General features: G+C 37.8%; 1 protein-coding gene across 1 annotated transcript in view; it reads right to left on the bottom strand.

The window, feature by feature from the left end:
- Positions 1–633: 633 nt before the first annotated feature.
- Positions 634–17,828, bottom strand: part of LOC119876184 (zinc finger protein 37A-like) — a 66,916-nt gene continuing 49,721 nt past the window's right edge. Inside the window, exon 5 of the mRNA XM_038533784.1 lies at positions 634–754. Within this exon, the coding sequence (XP_038389712.1) occupies positions 702–754 (53 nt within the window). The 3' untranslated portion in view covers positions 634–701. The remainder of the gene's footprint in view (positions 755–17,828) is intronic.

The raw sequence follows: 17,828 nt of genomic DNA, 5'->3' as shown, positions 1-17,828 counted from the left end.
TGGAGAAGTTAATAAAGTGCCACTTGAAGAAAAAACAGTGTCTAGGGGATCCCTGGGCTGGCCTCAGCGGTTTAGCGCACTGCCTTGGCCCAGGTTGTGGTCCTGGAGTCCCAGGATCAAGTCCCATGTCAGGCTCCTGCATTCCTCCCTCTGCCTGGTGTTCTATGCCTCTCTCTCTCTCTCTCTCTCTCTCTCTCTCTCCCTCTGCCTGTGTCTCTGCCCTCTCTCTCTCTCTCTCTCTCTCTGTGTGTGGTGTCTCTTTTGAATGAATAAATAAAATCTTTTAAAAGAATCATGAAAAAAAAATAGTGTCTAACACCACTGCAGACTCTGAGTACCACCTCAGAATCGATCCTGTTGAGGGATGACTGGGCAAAATTAACATCCATTGTATTTTTTGTACCATTTTCTTACTGTTGGCTCCTAGTCCACTAGTAGTGATGTTTTATCACGTTGAATGAAATGTAGAAAAAATTACTACCTATGTTCTTTACAGGCTCTATTTCAAAATATAATTATCTTTAGTATTTTATATATGTAGAGTACCACATCAGGTGGTGGTATTTTTTTTTTGCTTCCAATATGAAATAATTAAGAAACTTATAAAATAATTTTGTACTTGCCCATATTTTTATCCATTTCCTTCTTTCTCTTCTGAATTTCCAAGACTCCTCTGTTTTCATTTTCATGAAAAACTTCTGTTAGCCACTGTTTGAAGGTAGGTCACCATGTAATAAATTCTGTTTTCCTTTATCTGAGAAAATATCTCCCTTTTACCTCTCAAGGGCTATTTTTAATATAGAATTCACAGTACATAATTATTTAATCGCTTGAACAATTTCATGCCATGTACTCTGGCCTCCAGGGTCTCAGGTGAGAAATCTCTTGCCATTTGTATTGCTGTTCCTTAAAAGTTAATACACAGGTTTTCTTCAAACTTCAAGATTTTTTTTATTAGTTTTAGAAGGTTGATTAAAACGTGTCTCTGCAATGAAGGCCACATTAATGGCAATGCATTAAAATGTATTAATTTATTCTCTGTGGTTTACTTTCCTTCCTCAATCTGTATATGTTTTCTGCCAAATTTGAGAGGTTTTCAAATACAGGGCATACCTTGTCTTACTGTGCTTTGCTTTCCTGCACCTCACAGATACTGCATATTTTTACAAATTAAAGTTTTGTGATGATCCTGCATCCAGCAACTCTACTGGCACTGTTTTACCAAAAGTATCTGTTTCACTTCATGTCTCTTTGTCACCTTTTGGTTACTCTCACAACACTTCAAACTTATCTATCATTATTATTGCTATGGTGATGTAACCAGTCATCTTTGATGTTAGCATTATAATTATTCGGGGCACCAGAACTGTGCCCATACAGGATGACAACCTTAATAATGTGTGTTCTGACTATTCCACCGACCAGCCATTCCCCCATCATTCTCCTCCCTCTCCGTGGATCTCACTATTCTTTGAAAACAAGAGTATTGAAATTAGGCCAATTTATACCCTACAGTGTCCTCTAAGTGATAAGTGAAAAAAAGCACATGTCTCAGATTAAATCAAAAGCTAGAAATGATTCAGCTTAATGAAAAAGGCAGGTCAGAAGCCAACACAGGCCAAAAGTTAGGCCTCGTGTGTCAGCCAAATTAGGAATGCAAAAGAAAAGTTTTGGTAGGAAATTAAAAGTGTTACTCCAGTGAACACACAGATGATAAGAAAGTGAAACAGCCTAATCACTGGTATGGAGAAAGTCTGTCTGGTTTGGATAGAAGGTCAAACCAACCACCACATTACCCTTAAGCCAAAGACTATTCTAGAGCAAGGTCCCTAACTCTCTTCAATTCTGTGAAGGTTGAGAAAGGTGAGGAAGCTGCAAAGAAAAGTTGGAATCTTGAGGAGGTTGGTTCATGACATTTAAAGAAAGAAGCCATCCTCATAACACACAGTGCCAGGTGAGGCAAGCAGATGCTCATTGAGAAGCTGCAGCAAGTTCTCCAGAAGACTGGGCTGAGATAATTCAGGAAGGTAGCTACACTGACCAGCAGATTTTCAGTGTAGACAAAGCAGCCTTCTATTGGAATAAGATTGCCACCTAGGACTTTCATAGCTAGAGAGAAGGACAATGCCTGGCTTCAAGGCTTCTAAGACAGGCTGACTACATAGGGACTAATGCAGTTGGTGACTTTAAATTGAAATCAATGTTCACTTGCCATTCCAAAAATCAGGGGGGTCCTTAATAGTTTATGTTGATCTACTCTGCCTGTATTCTACAAAATGGAACAATAATGCTTGCATGACAACACATCTGTTTATAATGTAGTTTACTGAATATTTTAAGTCAATTTTTGGTAAGTAATACCCAGCTAAAATTCTCTCCCTCTCCCTTTGCCCCTCCCCTGCCTTGCACTCCCTCTCAATCAAAAAAGAAAAAAAAAAAAATACATTTTTAAACTACCCAGGACACCTGAGTGGCTCAGTGGTTGAGTGTCTGCCTTCTGCCCAAGGTATGATCCTGGAGTCCCAGGATTGAGTCCTACATGGGGCTCCCTTCATGGAGCCTGTTTCTCCTCCCTCTGCCTATGTCTCTGCCTCTCTTTTTTCTGTGTCCCTCATGAATAAATAAAATCTTTAAAAAAAATAAAAAAGACTATAGCTGCCATAGATAGTGATTTCTCTGATAGATCTGGGCAAAGTAATTGGAAACCTTCTGAAAAGGATTCCCTATTCCAGATGCCATCAGGAACATTTGTGATTCATGAGAAAAGGTCAAATATCAACATTAACAGGAATTTGGAAGAAGATGATTCCAACCCTCATGGAGGACTTTGAGGGGTTCAAGAATTCAGGGGAGGAAGTAACTGCAGATATGGTGGGAATACCATGGAACTCTTAAGTGGACCTGGAGCCTGAAAATATGACTGAGTTACTATAATCTTATGATAAAACCTGAACAGATGAGATGTTGCTTCTTATGGATGAACAAAAAAAGTGAGTTCCTGAAATGGAATCTACTTCTGAAGATGCAGTGAAGATGGTTGAATTGACAAGAAAGGACCCAGACTATCATATAAACTTGGTTGATTAAGCAGCAGCAGGGGTTGAGAAGACTGATTCCAATTTTTAAAGAAGTTCTGTGAGTAAAATGCCATCAAATGGCAGCACATGCTACAGAGAAAACGTTCATGAAAGGAAGCATTAATTGACGTGGCAAAATTTGCATTATTGCTGTAAGAGATTGCCATGGCCACCTAACCTTCAGCAACAAACACCCTGATCAGTCAGCAGCCAACAAGGCCAGGCCTTCTGCCCGCAAAAAGATTACAGTTCCCTGAAAGCTCAGACAATGGTTAGCACATTTTAGCAATAAAGTATTCTTAAGTTAAGGTATATACTCTTTTTTCTTTAGATATAATGCCTATCGCACACTTAACAGACTACAGTATGGTGTAAACAAAATTTTCATAAACACTGGGAAACCAAAAACTTCATCTGACTCACGTTACTGCAATATTTGCTTTATTGTCATGATCTAGAACTGAACCTCTAAGGTATGCTTGTATCTGACAAAGAACTACAATCCAGAATATACAAAGTACTCTCAAACTCATCAGTAAAACCACAAGCCAGTAAGAAAATGGGCAAAAAACAAAAAGAACTGTTTCAACAAAGAGCAACACAAGAAAGCAAATACACAGATGAAAACATTTTATTTTATTTATTTTTATTTATTTATGATAGGCACACAGTGAGAGAGAGAGAGAGAGAGGCAGAGACACAGGCAGAGGGAGAAGCAGGCTCCATGCACCGGGAGCCCGATGTGGGACTCGATCCTGGGTCTCCAGGATCACGCCCCGGGCCAAAGGCAGGCGCTAAACCGCTGCGCCACCCAGGGATCCCAGATGAAAACATTTTAAACACCATTAGAGAAATTCAAATTAAAATGACTGCTATCACTATGCACCTATCAATTTTTTTCATATATTTTTTTAATTTTACTTATTTGAGAGACAGAGTAAGCAAATGTGAGAAAGCATGAGTCTGGGGGAAGGCAGGGGCAGAGGGAGAAGCAGCAGACTCCCTGCTGAGCAGGGAGCCTGATGCGAAACTCAATCCCAGGACCCCAGGATCATGGCCTAAACCAAAGACAGACACTTATCTGACTGAGACAACCCAGGCATCCCTATCAGAATTGTTAAAACAAAGAAGAGTCCTAAGATAAATGATGATGAAGATGCAGAGAAACTAGATGACTTATACATTACTGATAGGAAGACAAAAATGGTATATTCATAGCAGCTTTTTTGTAGTAGCCCAAAACTGCAAAAACTCCAAATATCTATCAATGAATTAATAGTTAAACAAAATGTTACACACACACACACACACACACACACATATATATATTATATATATATAAAAACACAGAACACTTTTCAGCAACAAAAAGGAATGAACCATTGGTATTAGTAATAACCTGGATGAATATTCAAGGTGTTACTAGTCTAGGGAAAAAGCTAATCCCAAAGGTGACATACATATATATTTACATAACATGTTTGAACTGACAGTGAGGGAGGCACACAGGAGTAAAGAGGGTGTGGTTATAAAAGGGCAACATATGAGAGGTCCTTGTGATGATGGAACTATACTGTATTTTTACTATGGTGGCAGATACACATAAGTGATAAAGTTGTATTGTCCTAAATATATATATCCAAACAAATGAGAAGAAGAAAATTGGAGAAATCTGTGTAAGGCCTGAATTGTATCAATATCAATATCCTGGTTGTGATATACATGATATTTTTTACCCATTAGTGAAAACTGGGTAATGTTCACAGGACTTGTATATACGGTTTCTTAAAACTGCATGTGAATCTACTGTCATCTCATAAAAATTCAATTTAAAAACATAGCAAGATGGTAGATGTTCAAATAAGAACTTATGCCAAATAAAAGCATTTAAAAAGAAAGGCAGGGATTATCAGACAGGAAGAGAAAACAAAAGTCTATCATATAAGAAAATTCACTTTAAATAAAAAGACAAATATAGACTAAAGAAAGATGAAATTAGATAACTATGCAAACACTAATCATAAAAAGCTGAAGTAGTTATATTAATATCAAAAAAGTAGATTTCAGCAAAAAGGAATTTTTCCAGGAATAAATAGGGAAATTTCATAGAAAGAAAAAAGTCATACAAACTTAATGTAACTGTACCTAAAATAAGAGCTTCAAGTTACATGACAAACCAACAACAGAAAAACACAAAGTCACAATTTACAGCTAAAAATAACATACCTTTCTCAGGAATTGACAGAACTGAAAGGGAAATTCAACATGAGCATACATACAATGTGGGAAAACATTATCAACCAACTGACATAACATCTCACCCAGTAATAGCAATATACATAATCTTCACATTCACATGGAACATTCACCTAGAAAAACTTAAGTAAAAGCATAAAGATTATATTCTCTGAACATAAACAAGTTAGAAATGAATAGAAAAAAAACCTGGAAAAAACTCCCAAATATTTAGAAATCACACAAGGCTTTTCTTTTTTTTTTTTTTTTTTTTTTTTTTTTTTTTTTTTTTACACAAGGCTTTTCTAAATACCCGTGGCAGGGGTGGGTGGAGAAACCTCAAAGTAAATTAGAAAATATTTTGAACTAAATGAAATGAACACATAGCTTTCCAAAATTTCAGATGCTAAAGTGAAACTCAGAACTTTTAAAAGCTTATAATTAAAATGAAAATGGTAAAAAAAAGAAAATCCACCTTTCATTTAGTGAGTTAAAAAAAGAACTAAATCTATAATGAATGGGAAGAGAAAAATAGTAGAGAACAGAAGTCAAATGAAAAAAAGACAAATAGAGAAAATTCAATGAAACCAAAAGCTCCTTCTTTTGAAGAACATAATCAGTACAACTATAAATTTCCTCTAAACTGATGAAAAAAAAAAGAAAGCAAATTATCAATATAAATGAAAGAGGGGCAATTGGTACATACCATACAGACACTATTCATTATGGAATATTGACACAACTGTCTTTAACACCAGTATCTGCAAATCAAACTCAGCAATATATAAATGATGGACCACAACCAAGTAGATTTTTATTCAGAAATACGAGGTTGTTTAAACATTTAAAAATATATAAAGATAATTAATCATATTAGGAAAATTTAAAAAAGGAATCATATGATTATTAGATTTTATGCTTAAAAGAAAATAAGGACAAAAATCAACATTTTTCATGGTTAAAACTCTCAGCAAATTCAGATGAGAAACAACATTATGGACCTGAAAAATCCACAGCTGACATGAAACATACGGTGAATGACTCAGAGTTGTCCCCCAAGACTGAAAGTAAGGCAAGGATGTCTTTTGCCACCAGTTCTTCTTCTGCATTGTAGTGAGAATGCAGTAGTAAAGGAAAAAAAAAGGTTGTAAAATAGCATAAAGATAGGAAAGAAAAAAGGCAAGTACAGGGGACACGATCACATACAATTAGAAAATCTTATGGAATCAAAAAAGCTACCAAAATGATGTTTTCTTTATCAAGGTTACAGGAAACAAGGTCAATACACAAGGATCAACTGTATTGCTACAGATTAACAAAAAACAACTGCAAGTGAAATTATATAAACAATACTACTATAATAGCATTCAATCAAGACAGACTTAAGGATAAATCTATCAACCACCTACAATATCTGTACTCGGGCAATACAAAACACTGCCGAGAGAAATTAAAGACCTAATTAAATGGTGAGATGGATATTCATGGATCAGAAAAGTCAGTATTATTAAGATGTCAACTTTCCCCAAACAGAATCAATAAAATCCTAAAGAAATATTAAGGCAGCTTTTTTTTTTTTTTAAGGAAATGACAAGTTTCATTCTAAAATGTATGTAGAAATGCAAAAGGCTTGGAAGAGTCAAAACAATTCTAAACAAGAGAACAAAGTTGGAGAATTTCACTTAAAGACTTATAATTTCATTTAAGACTTACAATTTCATTTAAAGACTTATAAACAAAGATATAGGAATACAGACAATGTAGAGAAGATAAACAGGTCAGTAAGACAGAATAAAGGGTCCATAGGCAGAAACCACCCCCCATAAACAAATACAAATAATCAGTGGATATTTTAATGGGTACTAAGTAATTCAATGGAGAAAAGATAGTCTTTTCAAAAAACGGTGCTAAAAAAATTAAATGTTCAAATGGAGTAATATATAAACTTTGACCCTTAACACACACTGTATACAAAAATGTATTCCAAATAGATCATATACATAAACATAGAGCTAAAGTGTTTAGAAATCAAGGGGGAAAATCTTTCATACCATTGGGTCTGTAAAGATTTCTTAGAAAAAGATTAAAACTGATAAGTTGGACTTTATCAAAATGAAAAATTCTAAAAAAGCCACAAATTGGGGTGTGGGTGGGGGGGAATGTACAAATTGGGGGGAAATATTCAATTAAAAAACCTTAAAACTAAAAAATCAGACAGACCTAGAAGCAAGCAAACGATTTTAAACATATGCTCACAAAATAAGATATACAAATGGCCAATAAGTGAAAGATGCATAACATCATTATTTAATAAGAGAAATGCAAATGAAAACCACTTGGAAATGCCACTATGCACATTAAAATGGCTATATTAAAAAGTAATATCAAGTATTGAAAAAAATGTGAAATAACTATAAGTCTTCCACACTGATGAGAGAAATTGTAAAATGGAATAAAGCACTTCAGGAAGTCTAACATGACATATACTAACCCTACAAACTCAGAAATTTTACTCCTAAGTATTTACTCAAGAGAAATAAAAACACACATATTAAAATCCACAGGAAGTTTACTGCAGCTATGTTCATAACAATCAAAAACTGGAAAGAGAAAGGATAAACAAACTGTAGTATATGCATACAATCAAATATGACTTAAAATTAAGGTGTTACTGATACATGCTAAAATATGGACACATCTCAAAATCATGCTGAATGAAAAAGACGACAAGGAAGAAGACATCTTGTGTATCTCCATTTATGTGCAATGATATTAAAACAAAACAAAACAAAACAGAAGTCTAACCTAGTTACAAAAAGCAGATCACTGGTTGCCAGGGGCTAGGAGGAAGGTGACTGAGAAACCTGGGTGTGATGTCTCTCTTAACTGTAGGAGTCATATATACGAGTATACTGTTACTAAAGTTGCCTACTTAAATAGGGTATATTTAACCGTATTTAAATTATTGCCCAGAGTTGGTTAAAAAAATTAGGAAATATTATCTTAATAAAGCTCTTATGTTTTGAAAATCATACCCAGAAAAATAGACAATATTGTTGTTACAGTCATATATGATGTTTTATTAAAATCAATCAGCTAAAGCTGAATATATCAATATGTATAAATATCAAAACCATGTATTTGAAGACAAAAGCAGTTGCAAAATGTGTGTTCCCACAGATATACTAGCAAAACAATGTTATTACATCACAAAGAAATATATGTAAAATATTACTATAAAGTAATAAGATGTGAGATCAATATTAACCTAATTAGAAAAGCACTGAAGAAAAAAAAAAAAAAAAAAAAAAAAAAAAAAGAAAAGCACTGAAGGTGGTAAAAGTTATAGGATATGGAACAGATTTGAGGATGGAATGCAGATACTTCAATTATTTTCATAATACATTACTTTCAAACTACAGGCAGGCACACCACTGGTTATGATATTCCTCATAACTGGAACACACATATGAAATATTTCACTAAAACAACACAAAGTTTGTCTCCCCTGGAAAGGTGGGCTATCATTGGATCAAGAGGCTTGAATTCAAGAATGTAAAACTATGTTGAGCTTCCTGTAAATTTGAATTGAGGCATAAAGGTCAAATGCCCTAGAGTACTCTAGAGGCAGTGTAGTACTCTATTTTCATTAACAGTCAATGTTATTTCTGCTTCCTAAACTAAGAAGAGGAAGCCGATACATCCTCCAGACTGTCCCTGGGTGGTGGCATTATATATTCTGGTAAAAAATAATATAATGGTTCTCTAACCATGGAGAAAAACCCTAAGAGTAGATTCCAGGATGAACCAGACCATCTAGCATTATTTGCAAAGTAATAGCATAGTTTAGGGGCAAATAATAAAAAAACTATGATGGCTCATGATAGGGAGGGCCATTGGGGTGGACAGATGTTTTTTCCAAAAGTGAAATCAAAGACTAATATTATTCAATTTATTCTTTTCAAAAAGCTTCACATAACACAGCTAATGTTTTTAATAAATGTCTATTTTCAGCTTTACTTCTATTTAAAAATTTGAGATCAGAGAAAAAACATAACGTTAATAATCATATATTTAAAGAATTTCTGTTTATATTTTTGTAAAGACACCCATCCTTCAATTTACAACCTTCAGATATAATAAAGCCTGAATTTTGTTAAAGCCTGCACAATTCAAAACATCCTTTACGACTTCTTCCGACATCAATTTTCTTGCTCAACAAAATGGCATTTCTTGATAAAGCCTCAACCACTTTTGCTGCTTTGGGTATCTCCCTATTATTTCCCTGACACTCATTGAGTACAACTTGTATATGAAGGTCTCAAAAAATACAAGCGTTGACACTTTTTCCGAAGTGTGGTCTGATTGTTATTTATGGCCAAATTCTGGAAGAATATTTTCATACATCTGTTTGACTGACAGTATTGTCTCCTACGTAAGTTCTTTGTTTTTTGTTTTTAATATACGTGTATTTTTTATTGAAGTTCAATTTGCCAACATATAGTATAGCACCCAGCGCTCATCCCATCAAGTGTCTCCCTCAGTGAAGTTTTTTTGTTTAATAAGATCTACTTCATAATAAAATAATTCCTCACCTTCCCTATATGCATTAGTAAGGTTTCTTCTACTTTTAGTAGTAGTCACTTTAGTTTTCTTATTTACAACAGATTTTCAAACATTCATTACATTCAGAGTATTTTCTTACTATGAGTATTCTCTTATTTATTTTGGAAGATGACTGCTCCTGCCTGGATTATAACTGCAGTGTTTGCTCTAATTGTGCTTGGAGACAATGGGCTTTGGATAGGTTCTTAAACAGTCATCGTTACATTTTTCTGAGCATAAAGGTAACATGAAGGATAGCTGAGAATTCTTAGGGTAAATAAATATATCAATTGAATATTTTAGGTCCAGGCTTCTGTGGTCATAAATCTAAATAAAAACAAGAAAGGTAGCAATGTGGGAATAAAAGAAAATAAATTCTTAATACTATGTCAAAGCAAGTTTAAAATGGGGAAAAATTAGCATCTGGTGGTAGAATATCTGACAAAAGAAGCTTGAATATGCCACAACTAAAAACAACTGATGGCTTTGTTCATCTTCATCCTCTGCCTCTCTCTCTCTCTCTCTCTCTCTGTCATGAATAAATAATTTTTAAAATGATAATGATACTAACAACAGGAAAAGTTAACGGGAGAAAGTAACCAGTATGAGCCGAGCACTGTTCCATGTACTTTTCATGTATTAATTCTCAAGAATCGCCAAATATGTTAGAAATTAAATGTGGACTTATATGGCAGAAAGCATATCTGTGGGTAATACTTAGGAAGAAGGATTTAATAGGACGTTTGCACCAGTTCTGTGCCACAGAAATGAGATGTAGTCATATTAAGGGTCAGTGAGGCACCTGGGTAGCTTGGTTAAATGTTTGACTCTTGGTTTCAGCTCAGGTTGTGATCTCAGAGTTGTGAGATTGAGGTTTAATGCCCATCATGGAATCTGCCTGAGATTCTCTCTCTTCCTCTGATCCTCCTCACACACATGTGCACTTGCTCTAAGTAAATAAAAATATTTTAAAAAGATAAAAAATGGGTGATGGCACTGAGGGGGGCACTTGTCGGATGAGCACTGGGTGTTATTCTGTATGTTAGTAAATTGAACACCAATAAAAAATAAATTATAAAATAAAAAAATAAAATAAAAGATAAAAAGTGAGTTGTTAATGAGACAACACATCAATTTACTATATTACATATTGAGTAAAATAGATTTCCAGATACTAACATGATAAATTAGATGCTGTTGGGGGCAAAGTCTAATTGCATTTAGGAATTAGAACAATCAAGAGTAAAACAGTATGTCAAAGTGTTTTGGGTAGTATCAGTGCAAAGTAAGAATATAAAAAGGAATTTTTTAAAGTTTACAAAAATCTAATAATGATCTAACATTAGTAAGAAAGGAAGACAGAAAATAAAATGATAGTATGACTCTCAGTTACAAGAAAAGAAGACTCTGTAGGTTGTCTTTTAGTTTTGTTGACTGCATCCTTTGCTGTGCAAAAGCTTCTTATTCTTGATGAAGTCCCAATAGTTCATTTTGTGCTTTTGTTTCTTTGGCTTCAATGGATGTATCTTGCAAGAAGCTACTGTGGCTGAGTTCAAAAAGGGTGTGGCCTGTGTTCTCCTCTAGGATTTTGATGGACTCTTGTCTCACATTTAGAATTTTTCATCCATTTTGAGTTATCTTGTGTCTGGTGAAAGAGAGTGGTCTAGTTTCATTCTTCTGCATGTGGATGTCCAATTTTCCCAGCACCATTTATTGAAGAGACTGTCTTTCTTCCAATGGATAGTTTTTCCTCTCCTTTATCAACCATAAAGTTCAGGGTCCACTTCTGGGTTCTCTATTCTGTTCCATTGATCTATGTGTCCTGTTTTTGTGCCAGTACCACACTGTCTTGATGACCACAGTTTGTAGTACAACCTGAAATCTGGCATTGTGATGCCCCGAGCTTGGTTTTCTTTTTTAAAATTCCCCTGGCTATTGGGGGTCTTTTCTGATGCCACACAAACTTAAAAATAATTTGTTCTAACTTCTCTGAAGAAAGTCCATGGTATTTTGATAGGGATTGCATTAAACGTGTAAATTGCCCTGGGTAACATTGACATTTTCACAATATTAATTCTGCCAATTGATGAGCATGGAGTATTTTTCCAAACTCTTTGTGTCTTCCCCAATTTCTTTCAGAAGTCTTCTATAGTTTTAGGGTATAGATCCTTTACCTCTTTGGTTAGGTTTATTCCTAGGTATCTTATGCTTTTGGGTGCAATTTGTAAATGGGATTGACTCCTTAATTTCTCTTTTCTTCCGTCTCATTGTTAGTGTATAGAAATGCCACTGACTTCTGGGCATTGATTTTGTAACCTGCCACGCTACCAAATTGCTGTATGAGTTCTAGCAATCTTGGCGTGGAGGCTTTTTGGGTTTTCTATGTAGAGAATATGTCATCGGCGAAGAAGGAGAGTTGACTTCTTCTTTGCCAATTTGAATGCCTTTAATGTCTTTTTGTTGTCTGATTGCTGAGGCTAGGACTTCCAGTACTATGTTGAATAGCTGTGGTGAGAGTGGACATCCCTGTCTTGTTCCTGATCTTAGGGGAAAGGCTCCCAGTGCTTCCCCATTGAGAATGATATTTGCTGTGGGCTTTTCATAGATGGCTTTTAAGATGTCGAGGAATGTTCCCTCTATCCCTACACTCTGAAGAGTTTTGATCAGGAATGGATGCTGTATTTTGTCAAATGCTTTCTCTGCATCTAATGAGAGGATCATATGGTTCTTGATTTTCTCTTGCTGATATGATGAATCACATTGATTGTTTTACGGGTGTTGAACCAGCCTTGTGTCCCGGGGATAAATCCTACTTGGTCATGGTGAATAATTTTCTTAATGTATTGTTGGATCCTATTGGCTAGTATCTTGTTGAGAATTTTTGCATCCATGTTCATCGGGGATATTGGTCTGTAATTCTCCTTTTTGGTGGGGTCTTTGTCTGGTTTTGGAATTAAGGTGATGCTGGCCTCATAGAACGAATTTGGAAGTACCCCATCTCTTTCTATCTTTCCAAACAGCTTTAGGAGAATAGGTATGGTTTCTTCTTTAAACGTTTGATAAAATTCCCCTGGGAAGCCATCTGGCCCTGGACTCTTGTGTCTTGGGAGGTTTTTGATGACTGCTTCAATTTCCTCCCTGGTTATTGGCCTGTTAAGGTTTTCTATTTCTTCCTGTTCCAGTTTTGGTAGTTTGTGGCTTTCCAGGAATGCGTCCATTTCTTCTAGATTGCCTAATTTATTGGCGTATAGCTGTTCATAATATGTTTTTAAAATCGTTTGGGGGGGGGGAAATCGTTTGTATTTCCTTGGTGTTGGTAGTGATCTTTCCTTTCTCATTCATGATTTTATTAATTTGAGTCTTCTCTCTCTTCTTTTTAATAAGGCTGGCTAATGGTTTATCTATCTTATTAATTCTTTCAAAGAACCAACTCCTGGTTCTGTTGATCTGTTCCACAGTTCTTCTGGTCTCGATTTCGTTGAGTTCTGCTCGAATCTTTATTAACTCCCTTCTTCTCTTGGGTGTAGGATCTATTTGCTGTTTTTTCTGTAGCTCTTTTATGTGTAAGGTTAGCTTTTGTATTTGAGTTCTTTCCAGTTTTTGAATGGATGCTTGTATTGCGATGTATTTCCCCCTTAGGACTGCTTTTGCTGCATCCCAAAGATTTTGAACGGTTGTATCTTCATTCTCATTAGTTTCCATGAATCTTTTTAATTCCTCCTTAATTTCCTGGTTGACCCTTTCATCTTTAGCAGATGGTCCTTAACCTCCACGTGTTTGAGGTCCTTCCAAACTTCTTGTTGTGATTTAGTTCTAATTTCAAGGCATTATGGTCTGAGAGTATGCAGGGGACAATCCCAATCTTTTGGTATCGGTTAAGACCCGATTTGTGACCCAATATGTGGTCTATTCTGGAGAAAGTTCCATGTGCACTTGAGAAGAATGTGTATTCAGTTGAGTTTGGATGTAAAGTTCTGTAGATATCTGTGAAATCCATCTGGTCCAGTGTATCATTTAAAGCTCTTGTTTCTTTGGAGATGTTGTGCTTAGAAGACCATATGAGTATAGAAAGAGCTAGATTGAAGTCACCAAGTATAGTGTATTATTATCTAAGTATTTTCTTCACTTTGGTTAATAATTGATTGATATATTTGGCAGCGCCCACATTCGGGGCATATATATTGAGGATTGTTAAGTCCTCTTGTTGAATAGATCCTTTAAGTATGATATAGTGTCCCTCTTCATCTCTCACTACAGTCTTTGGGGTAAATTTTAGTTTATCTGATATAAGGATGGCTACCCCTGCTTTCTCTAAGGACCATTCGAATGGTAAATGGTTCTCCAACCTTTTATTTTCAGGCTGTAGGTGTCCTTCTGTCTAAAATGAGTCTCTTGTAGACAGCAAATAGATGGGTCCTGCTTTTTTATCCAGTCTGAAACCCTGCGCCTTTTGATGGGGTCATTAAGCCCGTTCACATTCAGAGTTACTATTGAGAGATATGAGTTTAGTGTCATCATGATATCTATTCAGTCCCTGTTTTGTGGAATGTTCCACCGAACTTCTTCTTAAAGGGGAATTTTAAGAGTCCCCCTTAAAATTTCTTGCAGAGCTGGTTTGGAGGTCACATATTCTTTTAGTTGCTGCCTGTCTTGGAAGCTCTTTATCTCTCCTTCCATTTTGAATGAGAGCCTTGCTGGATAAAGTATTCTTGGTTTGCATGTTCTTCTCATTTAGGACCCTGAATATATCCTGCCAGCCCTTTCTGGCCTGCCAGGTCTCTGTGGAGAGGTCTGCTGTTACCCTAATACTCCTCCCCATAAAGGTCAGGGATTTCTTGTCTCTTGCTGCTTTAAGGATCTTCTCCTTATCTTTGGAATTTGCAAGCTCACTATTAAATGTCGAGGTGTTGAACGGTTTTTATTGATTTTACGGGGGATCTCTCTATTTCCTGGATCTGAATGCCTGTTTCCCTTCCCAGATTAGGAAAGTTTTCAGCTAGAATTTGTTCAAATACATATTCTGGCCCTCTGTCCCTTTCGGCACCCTCGGGAACACCAATTAAAGGTAGGTTTTTCTTCCTCAGGCTGTCGTTTATTTCCCTTAATCTATCTTCATGGTCTTTTAATGTTTGTCTCTTTTTTCCTCAGTTTCCCTCTTTGCTATCAACTTGTCTTCTATGTCACTCACTCGTTCTTCCACCTCGTTAACCCTCGTCGTTAGGACTTCTAGTTTGGATTGCATCTCAGTCAATTGATTTTTAATTTCTGCCTGATTAGCTCTAAATTCTGCAGTCATGAAGTCTCTTGAGTCCTTTATGCTTTTTTCTAGAGCCACCAGTAGCTGTATAATAGTGCTTCTGAATTGGCTTTCTGACATTGAATTATAATCCAGATTTTGTAATTCTGTGGGAGAGAGGACTGTTTTCTGATTCTTTCTTCTTTGAGGTGAGGTTTTCCTTCTAGTCATTTTGCTCAGTGCAGAGTGGCCAAAGCAAGTTGTATTGGGAAAAGGAGGAAAAAAGGAGAGAAAGAAGGAAAGAAAAGAGAAAGAGAAGAAAAAGGAAGAAAAAAAACGAAAAAGAAAAAAAGGGAAGAAGAGAAAGAAAAAGAAAGGAGAAAAAAAGGGGGATGGGGGAAGGAAACAAATCAAAAGCAAAACAAAACAAAACAGAAGACAAAAAAAAAAAAAAAAAGGCACCACGGGGGAGTATCTTCTGATTCTGTGTACTTTAAGTCCCTTGGCTTCCTCTGGAAGTTGTCAATCAGTCCAGCTGGTCTTCTGGGGGAGGGGCCTGCTGTGCTGATTTTCAGGTGTGAGCACTTGGGGGAGCCGCTGTGCCCCTGCCTGGTGCAGGGCTCAGTGGGGGTTGTTTACCCGTGAGGCCCCCAGGAGGAACAACCCCAGTGGCGGGGCCAGCTCTGCAGCCCTGGAGTCAGCTCCCGCAGTAGCTCCAGAGCTCTCCGTCTGCAGGGCCTGGAGGCTCTGGGCGGGGCCGCTGATCTGCTCAGCTCTGGGCAGGAGCGTCCTCGCTGTCCTGGGCCCTCCCGGCCTCTGCCTGTCCCGGGGGAGGCCGGATCCTGGGCTGTGTCCCGGCGCCCTGTGCTCCGGAGCCTGCGCTGGTGGATTCGCGCTCCCGGGCCACGCAGCCCCCTCCGCGGAGCCTCCGCCCGAGCACCCCGAGCTGCTCCTGGAACCGCGCAGCCACCTCCGCACGGAGCCTCTTCCTCTGCCCGAGACCCTCCGAGCTGCTCCCGGGGCCGTGCAGCCCCCTCTGCGGAGCCGCTGCCCGAGCCCCTCCAGCTGCTCTGGGTCCGCCGTTCCCGCCGAGCGCGCTGCAGCCCTTAGGGAGCTCGGCGCACTCTCCTGGGCGCGTAGTTGCTGTTACTGTCCCAGGGAGCCCGAGGGCATCCCCGCCCTCCTGGGTCCTGCCTCCAACTCCCTGCGAGCCCCTTTTCCCCCGGGAAGGTTGGTGCAGCTCCTGCGTCTCCGGGACGGGGCTCTCCTGTCCTGGGGACACTCGCCCCGGCCTCAGCCCCGGCTCCTCGCGGGGGTCCCTCCCCCTTGGAGGCCTTTTGTTTCTTTATTTCTTTTTCCCCGTCTTCCTACCTTGATAGAAGCGCGAACTCTTCTCACTGTTGCATTCCAGGTGTTCTCTCTTTAATTCTCAGGCCGAATTCATAGATTTTCAGGATGATTGGAAGGTTTTCTAGGTAATTTGGTGGAGACAGGTTATTTGGGGACCCTACTCTTCCGCCGTCTTGCCCCTCTCCGGTGAATAATTTTCTTAATGTACTTTTGGATCCTATTGGCTAGTATCTTGTTGAGAATTTTTGCATCCATGTTCTTTGCAAATGACGTATCAGATAAAGGGCTAGTTTCCAAGATCTATAAAGAACTTATTAAACTCAACACCAAAGAAACAAACAATCCAATCATGAAATGGGCAAAAGACATGAAGAGAAATCTCACAGAGGAAGACATAGACATGGCCAACAAGCACATGAGAAAATGCTCCGCATCACTTGCCATCAGGGAAATGGAAATCAAAACCACAATGAGATACCACCTCACACCAGTGAGAATGGGGAAAATTAACAAGGCAGGAAACCACAAATATTGGAGAGGATGCGGAAGAAAGGGAACCCTGTTGCACTGTTGGTGGGAATGTGAAATGGTGCAGCCACTCTGGAAAACTGTGTGGAGGTCCTCAAAGAGTGAAAAATAGACCTGCCCTACAACCCAGCAATTGCACTGTTGGGGATTTACCCCAAAGATACAGATGCAGTGAAACGCCGGGACACCTGCACCCCGAGTGTTTCTAGCAGCAATGTCCACAATAGCCAAACTGTGGAAGGAGCCTCAGTGTCCATCAAAAGATGAATGGATAAAGAAGATGTGGTTTATGTATACAATGGAATATTACTCAGCCATTAGAAATGACAAATACCCACCATTTGCTTCAACGTGGATGGAACCGGAGGGTATTATGCTGAGTGAAGTAAGTCAATTGGAGAAGGATAAACATTATATGTTCTCATTCATTTGGGGAATATAAATAATAGTGAAAGGGAATATAAGGGAAGGGAGAAGAAATTTGTGGGAAATATCAGAAAGGGAGACAGACATAAAGACTCCTAACTCTGGGAACGAACTAGGAGTGGTGGAAGGGGAGGAGGGCGGGGGGGGGTGGGGGTGACTGGGTGACGGGCACTGAGGGGGCACTTGACGGGATGAGAACTGGGTGTTATTCTGTATGTTGGTAAATTGAACACCAATAAAAATTAAAAAAATTAAAAATTAAAATACAAAGAAGACTCATAGAAGGTAACAAATGAAACATAAATTTATGATTTGTGAGTGCTCATTTTGATATTACTGCTTACTACATACACTCTGATGGGATCAGGATA

The sequence above is a fragment of the Canis lupus genome, chromosome 4 (genome assembly GCF_011100685.1).
Source record: "Canis lupus familiaris isolate Mischka breed German Shepherd chromosome 4, alternate assembly UU_Cfam_GSD_1.0, whole genome shotgun sequence".
Taxonomy (NCBI): domain Eukaryota; kingdom Metazoa; phylum Chordata; class Mammalia; order Carnivora; family Canidae; genus Canis; species Canis lupus.
This window is presented reverse-complemented; position numbering and strand designations above follow the sequence as displayed.